General features: G+C 49.3%; 1 protein-coding gene across 1 annotated transcript; it reads left to right on the top strand.

Moving 5' to 3' along the window:
* The first annotated feature begins 8,987 nt into the window (after window positions 1-8,987).
* LOC117715555 (sepiapterin reductase) lies at window positions 8,988-13,558 on the top strand. The gene is made up of 3 exons (XM_034512421.2): window positions 8,988-9,379; window positions 9,783-10,073; window positions 12,335-13,558. The coding sequence occupies exons 1-3, from the start codon at window positions 9,073-9,075 to the stop codon at window positions 12,523-12,525; spliced, it is 789 nt and encodes a 262-aa protein (XP_034368312.1). The 5' UTR covers window positions 8,988-9,072; the 3' UTR covers window positions 12,526-13,558.
* Window positions 13,559-18,325: the final 4,767 nt, after the last annotated feature.

Raw genomic sequence — 18,325 nt, 5'->3', positions numbered from 1 at the left:
TCCACAGCTGTGGACCCTCCAGGGGCATCTGTGCCCTCTCTCCACCAATTCTGCCCTCTAGTAAGTCACCTCCTGTCTCTCCATGCTTGTTCCTTTAAGGCCACCTTTCACATTGGCAACAGAATCTACCACTATGTGCCACACTGTGATAGAGTGATCGTTATCATAATCATGTTTGAACTAGAGACCCTCATGATGGGGCAGCAGCCTTCTGTGGCCCTGTCTCCTGACAACTTCAGGCCTCTACCTGGAGTCTGCACTCAGCTGGACAAATGCAGAAGGTTGCTTGCATTTCTCTGAGTATTTGCAGGTTGCTTGCTCTTGCCCAGGCAAGCAGCCATGCACATCCTTTGAGAGAGTTTCTGTGGGGCTTTCTCTGTCTCTCCCACAATTACATTGGTAAGATGTCATCTCCTGTGTTCTTTCTCCCTAGACTGTGCCAATGTCTGTCACAGCATGAAGCACACAGAAGCCTGTGTGACTGACATGGATGGTCCTTCCAACCAAATTTGAACACAGGACAACAAGAGATCCCCTGCTGGGATATCTGCTGAGTTCAGCAGTGTGTGTCTATACTATTCTACCTCTGTGAAACACATTTGTGTTTCTTGTCTACTCTGTCCTCTGAGCAACACTCAGCTCTGTTAGGACAGACATTTCTTTTCTTGCCTAATCTTAGAAGAGAGGACTTTCCTATTCCACTCAGGGGCAGAAAGAGCACCATAGGACCTCATGCCCCCCAACCCACAATGCACAACTCTGGGAAAGTTTATTACCCGGATTCTGGGCTAGCCTCTGGCACTGAACCAGGAGAGCTAAGCAGACAAATCCAAGGAGGACTTCTTGGAGGCTCTGCTCAGCCTGGGTTGGAGAGCTGGCCTCACTTCCTGATGATTTCTTGTCATCCATGCACTGGGACATGGAACCCTTGGTGGGGCTCTCTCTGTCTCTTCTTGTACATGAGCAAATTCCAGTCAGGTGTTGGACTCTAAGACCCAAAACCAGGGCACGGGCACTCCCCCGGAGACACGGGATTCACTGCAATAACATGAGGTTTATTGATGCTGGTGCACTAGGGTTCTCTTGCAGACAACATAACCCTGAACAAAAGCTGGGAGCAGTTCTTATACAGAGCTCACGAGGGCAACCGCAAAGGACCACAAAGGCTGGCCTTCTTAGGGCCGGTCTATAGATGACTCAGAATTGCACATTACTTTTATGACAATGAGTGTCTTCCATTTACCCAGGTTTATTACATTAAGGGTTGTTTCCTGACCCCTTACCATCCTGGGCCCCTCTCCTGGAATGTGTCTTCCTGCTCTGGGCCTTACCCACCCACAGGTGGGTTCCCTTCCTGGTGGTCTGAAGAATGTTAATCAGCCTCTCCCTTCCTCTTCTGAATGTTAATCCAGCAAGTGTCCTCTGACTCAGGAATAATGTACCCCTCCCGGAATGTGTCCCAGGGCAGTGAATTTTAAGTTCAGACCGAGACCTGAATATCTCACATTTGGTTCCTACACAGGCAGGCCTCATGTGCTCTTTCTTAAACTGGGCTCCTAGGGATTCATGTCACACTGAAGATGGCCTTAAGTAGCAAACACAAAACACAAACATAAAATCACAAGTGATGGAAAGAGATACATGAAATTAAAAACCACTCAGCCCTGTCAAGTATCAAATGTCCAAGGCCAGTGTAGGCAAGAGTAAGTTCCAGGCTGAGTGGAATCGTGTCTGAAAAAAGAACATGCATGTTCTACATATTTTGAACTATCAGATCTGGTCTCTGGGGCTGTGGAGATGGCTGTTGGGTAAAGTGTCACAGTGTAAGAAAATGATGTTGTGAAAATCAGACAAGGCACCATCCTTGTGTCATCTTTGGCCTGGAGGTCCAGAGAGGCAGAAGTGGGAGCTTGCTGGCCTGAGATCACTGGCATACCTTGTTACAAAAGTTATGGTGGAAAAGAATTTGAGGACCATTCCTGGCCTACAAGTGTGAGGACACACACACACACACACACACACACACACACACACAAAGAGAGAGAGAGAGAGAGAGAGAGAGAGAGAGCGCTACCTCTGTGGTCATGTATGTATCAACCACAAATTCAGTCCTTATAACAGTATCTAGAGTTTGCCAACTCTGTGGTTTCCCTTTCTTCCTCAGTGCTGTCTAAACTTTATACTCATGTCCTTTCTTTTCTTTGCCAGTGAACATGGACTCAATTCCCATGGTGACGTAACTATCAGGTCTTTCTACTGAGGAATCCTTTCTTTTTTTCTCTCTTCTTGTTTTGACTCCAGTTTTCTGTGTCCAGTGTGCCACCAAGGATTGTTGATCCTTTTACCAGATGTAGCCGCCTGCGGCCACGAGTCAACTGGGTTCACCTGAAAGGGGGCTGGGAATGAAAGGGGGCGGAGGGCGAGAAGAGATGAAGCCAAGACAAAGTTCTCTGATCAAGGCTCAAAGCTTTAATGTTCAGCTCTCAATTTAAAGGAGAAGGCCCAACCCAAAACCCCTCTTGGTTTCAGCCGGAGATGGGTGGGATAATCCATAATCCGTTCTAGGTCACGGCCAGGATATATCTCAAGGCAAGCCCAGGGGAAGTTCTGTGTTCTGTGTAGCTAAGGTGGGTAACTCCACCTAGATCCTATCACTTGGTCTGTTGTGGTAAACAAGGTCTCTCAGGCCTGTTCAAGGTTGGGGGAAGGGCACAACCAGGTGCCAACTGATGCAGGGGAGAGAGCTGTGCACCCAGCCTTAATGGTCTTTTCAAAAATTCTATGCAGCTGTGAATTATCTGCAGTTTTGATTTCTCTGCCTCTCCCTGCCAAATGTAAGGATTACAGGATTTTCCTTCCAAGTCTGGTTTACTTGGTTCTGGGAAAGAAACCCAGGACTTCCTGCATGCTTGGCAGGAGCTGTTTCAACTGAGGAGTCACACACCTGCATGCCACCCTAGCCTGGGACCCACTCTGTAACTGAAGACACCCTTGAATTCTTGCTCCTCCTGCCTCCACAGTCCTTAATGGAGTTAAAGGTCTGTACTGCTGACCTTGCCCTTCCTTCCTTCCTTCCTTCCTTCCTTCCTTCCTTCCTTCCTTCCTTCCTTCCTTCCTTTCTAGATGACTAATTTTTCCTACTGAGAATATGTCCAAGTACTACAGACATGAGCTGTAGCTGGACTTCCCGCTTCTGAAGCTGCTGAGCCGTGAGCTGGTGGAGGGAGGGAAAGGAGGCTGTCCAGTGCCAGGCCATCTCAAGGAAACTCAGGTCAGCATGCAGTTTTCAGAACTGTCCCCGTGTGGCCAGGTAGCTTTGCAGGTGTGTTCTGACTAGCAGCCCTGAGCTAACCTCATCTAACTTCTCTGTGCAGCACCATGGACAGAAGAGAAGGCAGAAGCCACTACAAGCCTTAGCAGAAACAGGCAGCTGACAAAATAGGAAGATGAAGCCTCATGCCCACTGTTTGAAGGCTTAGTCCCCTCATCCTTGGGTGATCTTACCTGCCTCACATTTAGCCAGTTTAGGAACTTTGTGGATTTTTCCTATGACTAGAAATCAGAGCTATGGTGAAGGTGCATGCCTGTAATCGCTGACTCTAGAGGCTTAGACAGGAGACTAGCCTAAGTTTGACGCCAGCCTGGACTATATAGGGGGCAGTAGGCTAGCTTTGGTGGCAGTGTGAGACTTTAAAGTCAACAACAACAGGTCTAGTGCTATAGCTCTGTGTACCTAGCAGGCAGGAGTCCCTGGGTTCTTGGACAGCATCAAATCAAATCGGATCAAGTGGTTCATGGCCAGAATCTCAGGATTGTGGGGTGGAAACAAGAGGACCAGACAGTCAGGTCATATAAAATCCCAGTCTAGAATGCATGACACTCTCTTTAAAGACAACCCCCCTACCCCTGCCCCAAATTTTAATGCCCAAACCTGAGAAAAGTGACATGGTGGCTCATAGCTCATATTACCCATGAGTCAGAAGTCCTCTCTGTTGGAGAGAAGAAAACCAGGCATCCATGTGTGCTGAGCACTGAGTTCCTTCCCTGTGCACAGCAGTGAGTACCTGTGAAGTAAGTGCTCCCTGCCGGCCCTGTGGGAAGCCATAAGAAGATATGCATCCAGTGCTCCCCTCTGTCCCTTATGGAGGCACTGGGGAGCTGTGTACTCAGTGCTCCCTGCTGTCCCTTGTGAGGAAATTGGGAGGAAGGTTTGGAGAGCATTGAGACCCATAACTTTGCCAATAAGGAAGGCAGGGAGACTGCTGGCCAGGCATTCAGTCAGAAACTGATGTTCTACTGCCACCTTGTGGCGGTTCTATAGCAGCACAGTGTCAGTGCACCTGGTTTGCAGGGGTCCCTGCTTCAACTCATACCAACAATGGGCAGGGGGAGCTTGCACTGGTACACCTACCTAACATGATTTTGTTCTTTCTTTTTTCCATGCCTGCTTTAATAAGGAACAAAATACCTTTCATTCTTGGGCTGCCCAGGGAAATGTCCCTGGAAGAAGCTGCATAGCCTCACTGCTGTCCCTGACCCTCAGGTCCCTAATGAGAGCTGACTGGGCTGCAAGTCAAGAGTGTGACATCTGCAGCCTGGGAGATTTTTTGAAGCACAAGAAGGCTGGGATGATGACTCTTTCTGTGCATACAGGTCTGCTTCCAATGTGAGATCTGAGTTTATCCCCAGAGTGCAAGGAGAAGAGCCAGCATGCTGGCTGAAGCTTGTCACCTAGCACTTTGAGATGGAGGCAGATACACTTCACTCTTTTTCATGGATTTTGGAGACTGTGTTTCTATATTGAGTCCTGACTATCCAAGAACTTGCTCTGTAGACGAGGCTAGCCCAGAACTCACCAAGATGCCCCTCCTCCTCTTTTTCTTCCTCCTGATTAAAGTCCTATGCCACCACCATCCAGCTAGACAGGTGCATTTCAACCTTGATGCCCTTGCAAAACCCTGTGTCCAAAAGTCAAGGTGTTCAGCACCTGTGAATTGACATTTGAGACTGAAGTACACGTGTAACACACACTGTGTACACATAAAGTTGAGCATGCACGTGCATGTACACAAGGACACACATGGAGAAGTGCACAAGTTAAACATATCACGTGAGAGTGCACCAGCATGCACCCTAAAAACAGTAATGAAGAAGTCCACAGTTGATTTAAGCCCCAGGCAGTCTTTGGAAGGCCTGACCTCCTTTCTGCAGGAGCATCCTGGTGGGGAAGACTTAGGAGAATCAGACATGGCGATAACGCTGAGAACACCTGAGAGTTCTTCCATGGATGTGGATGATTGACAGCCCAGCAGGCCAAGCTCTGGGGAATCTTAGTACTACTGAGGACATTTCAGTTGGTGGGCTGCCAATGTGATCTTGAGAAGGTTAGACTGATTCCATGATAGACTTTAAACTGGCCATTAAGGAGCCAAGGCCTAAAAACTGGGCAAGTCAGGCAAGTTAATTACTAACAGAAAAAAAACCCAGGTTCCAGCCTTCACGCCCAAGTAATGGATTGTTCTAGCCACCCTGTCTAAAGCAAGGACAACTGTAAGAACTAAATGTGAGATATTAGGGTCTCAGTTTGAACTTAGAATTCACTGCCCTGGGAAGCATTCTCGGAGGAGTACATTATTCCTGAGTCAGAGGATACTTGCTGGATTAACATTCAGAAGAGGAAGGGGGAGGCTGATTAACATTCCTCAGACCACAGGGAAGGGAACCCACCTGTGGGTGGGGAAGGCCCAGAGCATGGAGACACATTCCAGGAATGTAATAAACCTGGGTAAATAGAAGACTCATTGTCATAAAAGTAATGTGCGAATCTTAGTCACCTAACCTAAGAAGGTCAGCTTTTGTGGTCCTTTGCGGTTGCCCTTGTAAGCTCTGTATAAGAACTGCTCCCAGCTTTTGTTTGGGGTTCTCTTGCCTGCATGCAAGAGAGCCCCAGTGCGCCGGAATCACTAAACCTCATGTTGTTGCAGTGAATCCGTGTCCCCTGTTTTGGATCTTATAGTCCAAGACAACTGGTCAGCAGTAGTTTCCAGACCTCCCCAGCAAGTTTCCAGGCCCCACAACAATGAAATGTCTGTAGAGATGGACCCAACAGATTAACATAGAGATCACCTACCCCAGAATTCCCTCATGTACTTTAAATCAGGCCTGTAAGCTCACTTAGTTGTCTCTCTATCTTGGTAACGGGAGAGCCCAGCATGCTGGACCTCTGCAGAATAAAACCCTCTGCGTTTACATACTATTAGGTCTGGGGTATCATTCTTCAGCAAATCATGGACCCATCAATCCCAGCTTTGTTAGTGCTGTGGGTCACCTGGATGCCTCACTTCCATGCAGCAGGGACCAGGCACCTCTCAGAAGTGAAGGCAGATGGCCCTGCACTGGGGAGAAAAGAAGTCCACCTGGATCAGTTCTAAGAGTAATCTCCCCAGCTCCTTAATTACTGTAATATGTCTTCTATATTGGAAATAAAATAACATTGTTAAATGGGCTTTTTGTTGTGTTATTTTGTTTTAACCCTCCTGCCTCAGCTTCTAAATTACTGGAATTACAAGCAGCATCACCAAGCCCTACCATTTTGTTACATTGTTCAAAAGATGTAAACAGGGGCTTGAGAGAGTGGGAGCAATTAAGAGCAGCCGGCTGGTCTTCAGGAGGACTTGGGTTTAATTCACAGTACCTACATAGCAGCTTACAATTGTCTATGTCTGCAGTCCCTGGGAAAGCCAAGGCCCTCTTCTGGTCTCTACTTTGCATTGCACACATGTAGTTCACAGACATACATGCAGGCTAAACCCACAAAAATAATAAATAAAAAGATGTTAAAAAGAAACTTAAAAGAGATATAGGGGCTAGAGAGATGTTACAGTGGTTAAGAGCATTGACTGCTCTTCCAGAGGTCCTGAGTTCAATTCCCAGTGTCTTAGTTAAGGTTTTACTGCTGTAAACAGACACCATGACCAAGGCAAGTCTTATAAAGGACAACATTTAATTGGGGCTGGCTTACAGGTTCAGAGGTTCAGTCCATTATCAAGGCAGGAGCAGGGCAGCATCCAGGTGGGCATGGTACAGGAGGAGCTGAGAGAGAGAGTTCAACATCTTCATCTGGAGGCTGCTAGCAGAATACTGGTTTCCAGGCAGCTAGGGCGAGGGTCTTAAGCCCACGCCCACAGTGACACACCCACTCCAACAAGGTCACACTTCCTAATAGTGCCACTCCCTGAGCCAAGCAAATACAAACCATCACACCCAGAAACCACATGGTAGCTCACAACCATCTATGCCCTCTTCTGGTATGTCTGAAGAGAGGGACAGTGTACTCACATACATCAACCAACCAACCAAATAAATAAAAAATTTTTAAAGGAGTGATTAAACAGGACACTGTGTGCTTACTTTGGTTTAAGAAACTCTCCTTTTCCTGGCTTTTTTCTGTATGTTAATGTGTGTGCCTATTCCTGTGTCAGTGGATGTGTTGGGGGTGGAGGCCAGGGGACAATGTGTCTAGTTCTTCATGCCTGTCCATCTTTCAAAACAGATTTTTTGTTTGTTTGTTTTTGTTATGTTGGTTTTTTTTTTTTTTTTTTTTTTTTTTGAGACAGTGTTTCTCTCTGTGTAGCCCTGGCTGTTCTGGAACTCATTCTGTAGACCAGGCTGGCATTGAACTCAGAGAGTCAGTTGCCACTGCCTCCTGAGTGCTGGGATTAAAGGCTTCATCACAGCTGCCTGGCTAAGAAAGGGTTTCTCTGTGTAGCCCTGGCTGTCCTGAAACTGGCTTTGTAAACCAGGTTGGCCTCAAATTTATAGAAACCCATCTCCCTCTGCCTCCTGTGTGCTAGGAGCACCACCACTGCCTGGCCATACCTAGCGTTTTTAATGTTGGTTCTGGAGTTCAGACTCAGCAAGGACAGCATGCTGGCCTTGAACTCACTATGTCTGTTGACAGTCCAACTACTTTTGGAAATAAGATAACAAATTCAAGAAACTAGTGAAAACTAAATAGTTTTAAATGTACAAATCTGCAGAAAGTGAACTCTGGCATAGAAAAAAGATATTAATGGCTAAGGTGCTGATTTGGCACAAGACTGGTCTTTAAAAACCTCTAGAGAGTCATTCTGGTTCTCTTCTCCTATAGACCTGTAAGACTTGTATCTCTCTAGGTCTCCTATCTCATTGGCCTAGGATGAAGGCTCATCCAATTAAAAAAAAAAAAATATGGGACTTGAGAATGGCCCCTACTGATTGCTGGCTTCCCTATCCGACCAGGCTAAGAGACAAGTCCTACCACTTGTAACTTTCTGAAACAAAGAGGGGCTAGCCGCTAGCCTGCCTGTCTGTAACTCCGATGGACTCTAGCTCACCTCATACTACAAATGGACCAAAGCAATCTCTGTGTCTCACTCCTTATCCTCCTCGGACATCTCCCGAGTGCTGGGAATTTTTCTTTACCATTTGAGATTATAAAGTAGTTTCTGGGGTGCATGACACAAGTTACAGAATAAGGTTGCTGTCCACAGGTCCCAAGGAACCCAGTGTTTTCACTGAAGATGGGTCTTGTTCCTGAGATTGTTGTGATTCTCAGCCTTTCTCTTCCCCTGTGTGCTCTTCATTTTCTGGTTCCGTCTGCCTAGCACCTCCTGGGGGAGCTGCTGCGCTCTTCCAGAGAAGGCTTCTGTTGATCAGAGTGCAAGGGGACCACACTCTACACACAGGCAAGGACTTCATCCAAGGCTGTCACTGGTCGCTAACTGGTATGTCCGGAATGGATGAAGACAACCAGCCCTGGAGGAGGAAGCTGGTCCTGGAACAGGGTGGAAATTCCGAACACGCCTCTCAGAAAGCTAGCCATGGCTGAACTTTTGGGAGTGGCGCGCAAGGGAAACCCGGAAGCGCTGTGAACGGGAATGGGATTTGCTGCCGAACCACGCCTCCCTGGCTATTGGTCGCTTTTTTCACCCTAACACAAGTGGATGCTGCCCCGAACTTCCGCTGTCCAAAACCAAAGATAGGCTCCGCCCATGCCAGTTAGGTAGCTGCCCATGAGGCTGAGTTCCAGGCATGGAGGGAGGCGGGCTGGGCTGCGCTGTGTGCGTACTGACCGGGGCCTCCCGGGGCTTCGGTCGCGCCTTGGCCCCGCAGCTGGCCCGGTTGCTGTCGCCCCGTTCCGTGCTGCTCCTAAGCGCGCGCAGTGACTCGGCGCTGCGGCAACTGAAGGAGGAGCTGGGCGCACAGCAGCCGGACGTGCGAGTGGAGCTGGCAGCCGCCGATCTGGGCACGGAGGCCGGCGTGCAGCATTTGCTGAGCGCGGTGCGCGAGCTCCCTAGGCCCGAGGGGCTGCAGCGCCTGCTGTTAATCAACAACGCAGGTGAGACTCTTAACCAGACCGGGGTTGCAAGCTCTCACCTCATCGCCCTTTGGGTAGGTGGAGGGCAAGTCCCCAAAAGTCCAAAGTCCAAGTGTAGTGGGGGTGGGGGGGGATTTACCAGAGTCACTGCGGGGTGACGGTGCCACCTGGTGGGTGTGTGAGTGAAGTTTTTTTTTTTTTTTTTTTTAAACCCCTCTGCGTTTCAAAAGAGCATTCAGGTGCATTCTTAGCTTGCATTAGTGATGCCTGCAGAGCTGGGGCAGAGTGATAACAAATGGCCATGGGGAGGAACTGTGGAAGGCCGAGGGAGAAGAACGCCACAGCTGTGTCATTTCTTTGGTCCTTTTTTTTTGTTTTTGTTTTTGTTTTTTGTTTGTTTGTTTGTTTATTTGTTTGTTTTTAGGCACTCTTGGGGATGTTTCCAAAGGTTTCCTGAACCTGAATGACCTAGCTGAGGTGAACAACTACTGGGCTCTGAACCTGACATCCATGCTCTGCTTGACCTCCGGCACTTTGAATGCTTTCCCGGATAGCCCTGGCCTGAGCAAGACTGTGGTTAACATCTCATCTCTGTGTGCCCTGAAGCCCTTCAAGGGCTGGGGTCTCTACTGTGCAGGGAAGGCTGCCCGAGAAATGTTATGCCAGGTCCTGGCTGTTGAGGAACCCAGTGTGAGGGTGCTGAGCTATGCCCCAGGTAGGTGGATGTCCTGACACTGCTGTCACCAGACCTAGCTGGTACCTTTCTGGGGGCTGGGCAAGGAGGGGAACCTGATCTATATTATCAATAAAGAATCCAAAGACTTAGGGGACCCCTACCTACGGTAATGACTCCTCACTTTGCAAGAAAAGTATGGCCTCCCAAGAAGTTGGAGCAGTCAGGGGCAGTGGTACTCAGCCTTAGTTGTCCTCTGATTAGCAGGTGGGAGGAACATCCATATACATAAAAATGAATTAAGACTGAAGCTAAAAAACAAAATATCTTTATATATTTAACTGTCTGATTTTGTCCCTCAAGGGACACATACTATTTCTCCATGTATGCCCAGCACCCAGTAAAGCTGTATGGAAATCATTCAGTGGACACATTGAATGTTCAAAGACAAGCAAAGAGATGTTGTTGGGTGGTGAGCATCTCAGGCTGAGCTGTGCTGTCACACTGAATAGAGTGGAGAAAGGGCGCTTGCATGGATAAGATAGGCCCTGTTCTTAGGGAGATTTAAGCATATGAGATCTTCTGAGACCTTGTCTTGTCCCACCAGCCTATTCATATGCCACCGTGCCTTTCTTCTAAACCTGTGATTTCTGTGCTTAGAAGGATAGCAATGTGTGACAGACTCGGTGAGAAACTAAGGGGTGCCATTCAATTGTCTGTACCTCTTTGGACTAGGTCAGGATCCTGGAGACAAGGAGGCAAAATGGTCTATCTAATGCTGAAGTGAGACAGGACCAGGATCCAAGCTTGCTCCTAACTTCTCCATCTACACTGCATCTCCTCAGATTATCTGGCACCAGCCCTACACACAAACATTCATGATGTTTCTTGTTCCAATACCCAGCTCACCTGCTCTGAGCTCAGCCTAGGCTCTTCAGACAGCAGTGGTCACATGTAAGCCACAGGCAGGAGGGGTGCCAGTTCCAGAGGGCCCCAGAGCTAAGTTAGCTCTCTGGAGGCTGCTCCAGTTTTCATGAAGGAACTGAAAAGCTCCCCCAGACACTGAAGACAAAGAGGGGCCGGCCTAGTTCTTATTCAGTCTCTGGAAGAATGTTCTAACGGCTTTCCAAAGATAGAAATGTCTTTTTGGAAAGATAGCAAGCCTCTGCCCAGTGGTCTTCAAGGAGATGAAACTGGGCATGGTAGAACACTTGAGAGGTGTGAGCAGGAGTTCAAAATCAGCCCTGGCTACACAGCAGGTTAGAAGCCATCATGGGCTACAAGAGGGTGTCTCAGAACACAAGAGAGAACAAAGGGATCAGGCTAGAGGACATTCAAATGTTAGCAGTGTTCCTCTTCCAGTCCCTGTGTTCCATGAATTTCTGCCCCTACAACACCGTTCAATTTTGGGAGGCTTCACAATTCCATTACCAGGCTGGAGACATTTTCCAGAAATGCAAGACAAAGTGACAAAGCTTGTTAGAAAGTGACAGGTCTATGTATGGGGGAGAGTTTTGCCTGAAATGTCTGTTATCACATGCATGCAGTACCTGCAGTGGCCAGAAGGGGAGAACTATATCCTGTTTAACTGGAGTCACAAATAGTTGTCAGTTGCCATGTTGGTGCTGGGACTCAAACCCAGTTCTCTGCTAGAACAGCAGATGCTCTTAGCAGGGAGCCACCATCTATCTCTCCAATCCCCTACACTCAGCTTTTTACTGGGGATTTGAACTCGGATCCTCATGCTTTACAGCAAGCACTATAGCAACTGAGTGCCCCATCCAGGGGTTTTGAGAAGCTTTGTAGGCCCAGCAAAGTGCCTCCAGATGAATTTATCAGAAGGCTAAGAGGAGGGTCTTGAAATAAGGAGAAAAGCAAGGTTGTGTCGTGTACCTGCTCGTCAGGGTTTGAAGATGAAGGTCTCACCTGGCCCCTGGTTTGCTGTGGGCGGAGTGAGGAGCCAGCAGGGTTACTTCTGTGTTCATTTAATGGGAAAGTCAGGAAGAGGTGTTACCTGGACAAGAGAGGGTGAGCTGAATTTTATACCATGCTTCATAGATTTCAGCTTTGAACCCAGTGTTCAGTCATACCGTGGTATGGCCGTCCTCACCTTCCATCCAAGCACTGGGGGACTAAGGGAAGAGGATCCCGAAGTTCAAGAATAAACCGAGAGGACATAACAGAACACAAGAAAAAAGTTTACCAGGCCACACAGTAGAGCCTTGGCCAGACCTGACTCAGCTCTAGTCTCCACACAGCAGGGACCTACAACCTCTTCCCATCCTGTGCTTTCCACCCACCAGGTCCCCTGGACACAGACATGCAGCAGTTGGCTCGGGAAACCTCCGTGGACCCAGAGTTAAGGAGCAGCCTGCAGAAGTTGAAGTCGGAGGGGAAGCTGGTGGATTGTGGGGCCTCAGCCCAGAAACTGCTGAGCTTGCTGCAAAAGGACACCTTCCAGTCTGGAGCCCACATGGACTTCTATGACCGTTAAGCCCATGTCCTGTCACAGGGCCACCTCAACCTTCCCTAACACACATATAAGCCCTCCTACCCAATCAGCGGGGAGGGGCGGGCACTGCCAGTCATTGGAAGATTTCTGCAGAGGCTTGGGAGAGGGCTGATGTATACTGGAGTTCTCTGTCCCCAGGAAGAGAACTTTAGATCTGGGAAGAGCAGGGGAAACAGAATCACTGGACAGATGAGGTTGAGTCTCTTGTCTGTGGTCAGTCTGTGGCTGAGGAGGACGGGTGCTGATGCAGAGCGAGGACTGAGGGCATCCTGTGTGGATGCTCCTTGAGCTTCTGGTCTTTGTGGTACTGCCTTCATCCTGTGGTATTCACTGCTCCTTCCTTGACTCTGGTCCAAATACATAGTTAATGAGGCAGATGGAGTATGGGTTGTCATCATGAATGCCTGCTATCCCTTTATAGAGGGCCTAGGAGGGACCCCCTGGTTCATTATACAGTGGGTCCTGAGAGCTTTACTGCTCTTATTTTCCAGAGCGAAGTCAGAGAGCTGTCTGCCTTCTTTCATTGAGGTCCACACAGTGGTAAGCGCAGGTCCAAAGTCATCCAGATGGAGTTCCCGCACACCCACGCCCTTCTCACACTTCTGTCCACACTGACACACCTTTGCTGGCATTCCTTGAGGACCCCAGAGCCAGTCCATGAGTATCAAAGCTCAGGGCCCAGCACACAGCAGAGTGCGCTGAGCAGTGAGTGCTTTGAGATCCACTTCTACACCTTGCTCACCTGGCAGTGCTGTGAATAGGTCCCAGATCCCGTGACAAGCCCTGAAACTGTCCTTGTGGCCCTTGGCCTACTGTGGTACAGACAGGTCTAACAGGCATTTGGGAAGGAAGACCCAGGATCCATGAAGGAAGTGCTGAGGGATCTGGTTCTTGTGCAGTCGACCATCATGGATTGGGAACTCCACCATGGGACTGGTCTGCAGCCAGCTTCTTGGGACACCTTTGACAAAGACCATACAGTTTCCAGCCATCAAAAATAAACAACAAAATGACAGCCCTGCATCTGCTTGTTAAAAGGACCTGCTGACCCTCCTTGTGCCCAGCAGAGGGTGCACTGGGGCTGTGCAGTGTGGAAAGGTGGGGCTTGTCATTTCTTCACCATTGTCCATGTCCTGCAGGATTCCCCAAGGTGGAAGGGGTTAGGTGACTTCCATTGCCTTTTCCAGTCCAGTCCTCACCCTCTCGAGAATGGAAATCGCTGAATTCAGACCCCTGGGCTGCTGCTTACAAGCTGTAACACACAGGAAGTTGCTCTGTGCCTCTGAAAAGACTGTACATTACAACACACTTAAGAAATCAAAGCACCCATCCCAAAGGGTTGTCATGAGTGCTGACTGGCCTAGTGTCTGTGTTTGGCACTGAATACCCCACTATTGATGAGACCCTGATACCTCTTTTATTTTTGAGAAGGCCTCTTGAATGTAAGGCTGGCCTCAACCTGTAAAATGACCTTGAGCTTCTGATCCTCCTATATCCACCCAAGTGCTGGGATTATAGGCATGCACAACCATGCCTGGGGTTCTGCAGTGGTGGGGATGGATGCCAGTACTTCCTGCATGGGTGAGCACTTCCATCTGAGCCACTCTGCCACCTCCACTACTGCCTTGTGACATCACACACACAGCCTTCTCTCTAAGGGACCAGCTAACCTGCCCTGGCTGACCTGTGGCAAGATCTCTGTCACACACTGCACTCTGCTCCTGTGTCAGCCTCTTCGGGAGGACCCAGGTTCCATCTGGATAGCTTCTCTCAGACCAGTAAGAGAATAGATAAGATTCCAGAGTCCAGACATTTCCACGCTGGTGTAGAGCAGGTCTCCATCCCCTCCCTGAGCTTCTGTTTCATTAGGAGGAAGGAATTCCTGTTTTGTTTTGTTTTGTTTCATTCTGTTTTTTTCCTGCAAGCCTCTCTTCAAGAACTGCCAGACTGCTTGGGGGACTGGTATTGTATTGTCTTCTGCAAGTGGGTGGGCTAATCTCGGGTACCCTTCTGTCCTGGAGGCACATGAGTTCCTCCCAGGCCTCTTGCTTTTCCCAGGGTTTAAGGGTGTGGAGCAGCCAGCAGCAGCCCAAACCCTAGCAGGGTCACCCTGCCTCTCCCTATGTCAGAGCAGGAGTTCAGGGATTAGTACCGCATGTCTCCACAAGGTGGCGAGACTTTCTCATGTCTTCTGAATGCAGAAGCTTCAGTGTGTTCTAAGAGAGGGCTTTAGGTCCACCCTCAGTAGGACCCAAAGAATTGAAGGAGGTCAGAAAGGGCAGGGGGCAGGAAGAGAGAACTGGGTGAAGGTCAGAACTTCCATGCAAAATCCAGAAAGAGATGGAAGCCTTGGCTACTTCTCCAGCTCCTGCAGGGGAGTAGCTAGGAATAGGAGGCTCTAAGGGGAACAGAAGTGAGGAAACCAGGCAGGGGATTGATGCCTGCAGATGGCAGAAGGGAGTTAGAGAATTCCAGGAGAGGAATACGGAGGAAGGGTGAGTGAAGAACTGAGCAGGTACTTTAGATACAAGACTGGGATAGTGAGGACAGTCCAGCTTCTGGTCTGAGTGCCTCCTTAAAGAATTCTTAGCTAAGACTGCCCACATAAGACATGAGCATAGAAGACAGGAGCCTGAGGATGACTTGTGTGATTCAGACCACTAAGACCAGCAAGGGGGCTTGTTCTGTCATCTCTCCCATAGATCCCAGAACTTTGTTGTCTCTCAGAGCTTAAGCCTAGACAATTTTATTCAATGGAACCTGCATTCCTGCCCAGACTTTGCTCCAAGGAGACCGTCTTTCAGACCCCCACCTCTGCATTTAGTGATCAATCCCCTACTACCCAGGATGTGGCCAAGGAAAAGAGGGAAGGATTAGTTCTTATGTGGACAGAGGAAGCAAGAGGAGAAGGGGAACTGTCAGAGACAGGTACAGGGTTGGAGAGTGGGAAAAGTTTCATAGGGGCAGCAGAATCTAGAGGCAGGGCACAGAGTCCTGATCTGGTAAAAAGTGAGAAGCCCAAGTAGCCAGCTATTGGCAGTCCAGATTGAGCTGGGCTGGAAAGTTGTGGGGAGCTGACAGAAGGCTTGCAGACATCTTGAGCCATATACCCTGACAAGAGACTTGATTACAATAGCCTACAACAGCTGAGCACACTCTGATAACATCTTGTTTTAGATACCCAGGGTTTTTCCTTGGGTGTGTGAGACTTAAAGGTATGTGACTTAGAGATCAGATTTAGAGACAAGATGTAATGGCAGGACTTAAAGGCATGGCTTAGAAGTGAGACATATAAAAGATGAGAGGTAGACAGAAGAAATTTTTATTAAGTATTAGGCACTTGGAGTAGGCACTTCAGACTCAGACTAGAACTTGGAACTTGAAACTTGGAACTTGTAGGCACTAGGGACTAGGAACTCAAGACTTGGGACTTGGACTTGAAAGAATAAACAGAGTTGAATCACACTCTGTCTGGTCTCCATTCCTCGTCCGTCCTCAGTCTCTCTTTTGCTGAACTCCGACCTGCAGACTGGAGCAGCTTGGGGCAGTGCGGGCTCTAACAATTTAGCCCCCAAGGCTTTTGGCAGTGTGGGTTCCAATAATGATAGAGCGGTCCGAGACATTTTGGCCCCCAAATGTGGGGTAGTGCGGTTTCCAACAGAAGGTGAGGTCCCCTTTTAGTCTCCTCTTGCCACTTCCTCCTGACCTTGCCCAAGGTGGCCAGAAATGGTTCCGTGAGAACAAAATTTGAAAGCAGCATTGTAACAATAACAAAAATTCATGGTCAGCAAAGACCACCAACAATTTGTTAAATATAGTCATAATAAAAATATTAAGCCCCTGCAGGGGCAGGGTGACCCAAATGAAAAGGCATGCTAAGACGTGCCCAGACAAGTCCAAACAAGCCCAAGTGAGTAGTGGGCCATCTGGTGTTTACTTTTCTCTCCCCCTTTCTGAGAAGTCCAAGGTTTCATGGTCAAAAATAACTCGTCATCTGGCAGCTCCCACGTAACCACTTCTGCAAGTTGCTGATGTTTGAAATATCCAATCATATGTAAGCACGCCAAATTTTCCCACTCCCCCCAACCCCTACCCATAAATATCCCAAATTTCCTGGGTTCTGGGCGGGAACCTCTATCTCCTGCATGAGATATGTTCCGGCCCGAGGGCCCTCGTCATTAAACCTCCTCTGCAATTGCATCAAGAAGGTCTCTCGTGTGTCCTTGGGGCGTGCAGGTCCGGACTTGGGTGAGGGTCCCCTTGCAGGGGTCTTACAGTTCCTGCTTGTGGGGAATGGGGGCGGGTGAGGGAGATGGGGACCTTTTCGGAGCAGTCAGGTGGAAAACCAACTTTAACCCTCTTTGTACCTGCTGGGGCTCCCAGAGCTCTGAGGGTCCAAGGCTCCCTGCATCCAGGCGGGCCACTGCCAGGACCTGGCCTGGTGCCTCTATAGTTGTGGGGGATGTAGACCCCACTGCCCTTCGGGGTTCAGGAAGCCCAGATCTGAGGTGAGCACTGTGCTCTGGCCAGTCGGACTCAAAGGGCAGGACTACAAAGCAGAATTCTTCTACGTTTCTCCCTGCCATAGGTGAACAAGGACTTACTGGGTCAGGGCCCCTGACTCAGAGCCATCTTACTCACAGCCCCCTGGAAGGTTGGGGTGGAAAGTTTGCAGAGTACGGGTTCTAATGGTCAACTCTCCTCTTGCCCTCAGGAAACTAGCCTGAGCAGTTTGGGACAATGCCATACAGTCCCAGGTAGCAGGAGGGTCGACCTGTTCTCAGGTCGCGTGTCCAAGAGGCCAGGTTACCACTGCCACCCAAGGACCACTGGCCTGTCCTCTCAAGAGCCATGTGTACAGCAAGGACAGCTCCAATTTAGAAAATAGTGACCCAAAGACCCCATTTTGGCCTTGTCATTGAATACTGGAGCTGGGGGAAAGGATATCGCTCAGCAGTTGAGTGGGATAAGTCACCAAGGGGGGGGGGTGAGGCTGCGGCGGCGGTGGGGGGGGGGGGAGGGAGGGCTGACAAAACCGTTGCGTTGGAGCACCATGAAATGCTGAGAGAACCGTGGAGAGATGTGTTCTGTGGCTCCTCCCTGGACAGTGAGAACCTGGCCCCTGGGAAAAGAATCCATGTCCTGTTTGAAGCAGTCTTTCCCTAAATATCCTTTAAACGTGAAATTTCAGGAATATCACCTCAACTTCAGAATAGGGATCCAGAGCCAAAGGTGGAGGATCAGGAGGGCTCCCTTAGGTTAGGTGAAGGCAGACCAGGTTCTCCAGAGAATCTAGGCTGGACCCCAAACCCCCATCCTAAGCTCGGATCCAAGTTCTCTAAGAACTGAAAGAACATCCAGGACGAAGGGAGGGGCTTCAACTGCGGTTCAAGGCTACAAGAGGGGTTGATCTTTTCCTTCAAGCCCAGGCTCTGCAGACGTCCGCCTCAGACTGCAGCTGAGGCTAAAGGGCGGAGTCAGAGAATTAAGTTGCAGAAAGGAGAATAGGAGAGGCTATTAGATCATGCACCACTATTGCCGTCCAGTTTTTGCATCAGACTGGGGACCACTTCTCTATGGGCAATCCATCACCCCGCCCTGCCTCCACCTTAGGGCAGCAGAGAGGGGGCAAACCGGCGAGCGTGGAGAAGATGCCCACTTCTTGCCAATACCTGGCCCAGCAGAGCTTGGAGGATCCCGGGCGGGGTCGGTCTTGGAGTGACTTGTAAGGGGGAGATCCAGGAAGACCCCAGAAGAGGTTTGCAGTAGCACACGCCGCGCG

This window comes from Arvicanthis niloticus, chromosome 9 (assembly GCF_011762505.2).
Source record: "Arvicanthis niloticus isolate mArvNil1 chromosome 9, mArvNil1.pat.X, whole genome shotgun sequence".
In the NCBI taxonomy this organism is placed as follows: Eukaryota; Metazoa; Chordata; class Mammalia; order Rodentia; family Muridae; genus Arvicanthis; species Arvicanthis niloticus.
This window is presented reverse-complemented; position numbering and strand designations above follow the sequence as displayed.

Coding starts and splice junctions, on each gene's coding strand:
- LOC117715555 (XM_034512421.2), top strand. CDS start 9,073: ATGGAGGGAGGCGGGCTGGGCTGCGCTGTGTGCGTACTGACCGGGGCC. Junction 9,380..9,782: donor GCTGTTAATCAACAACGCAG/GTGAGACTCTTA, acceptor GTTTGTTTTTAG/GCACTCTTGGGGATGTTTCC. Junction 10,074..12,334: donor GGTGCTGAGCTATGCCCCAG/GTAGGTGGATGT, acceptor TCCACCCACCAG/GTCCCCTGGACACAGACATG.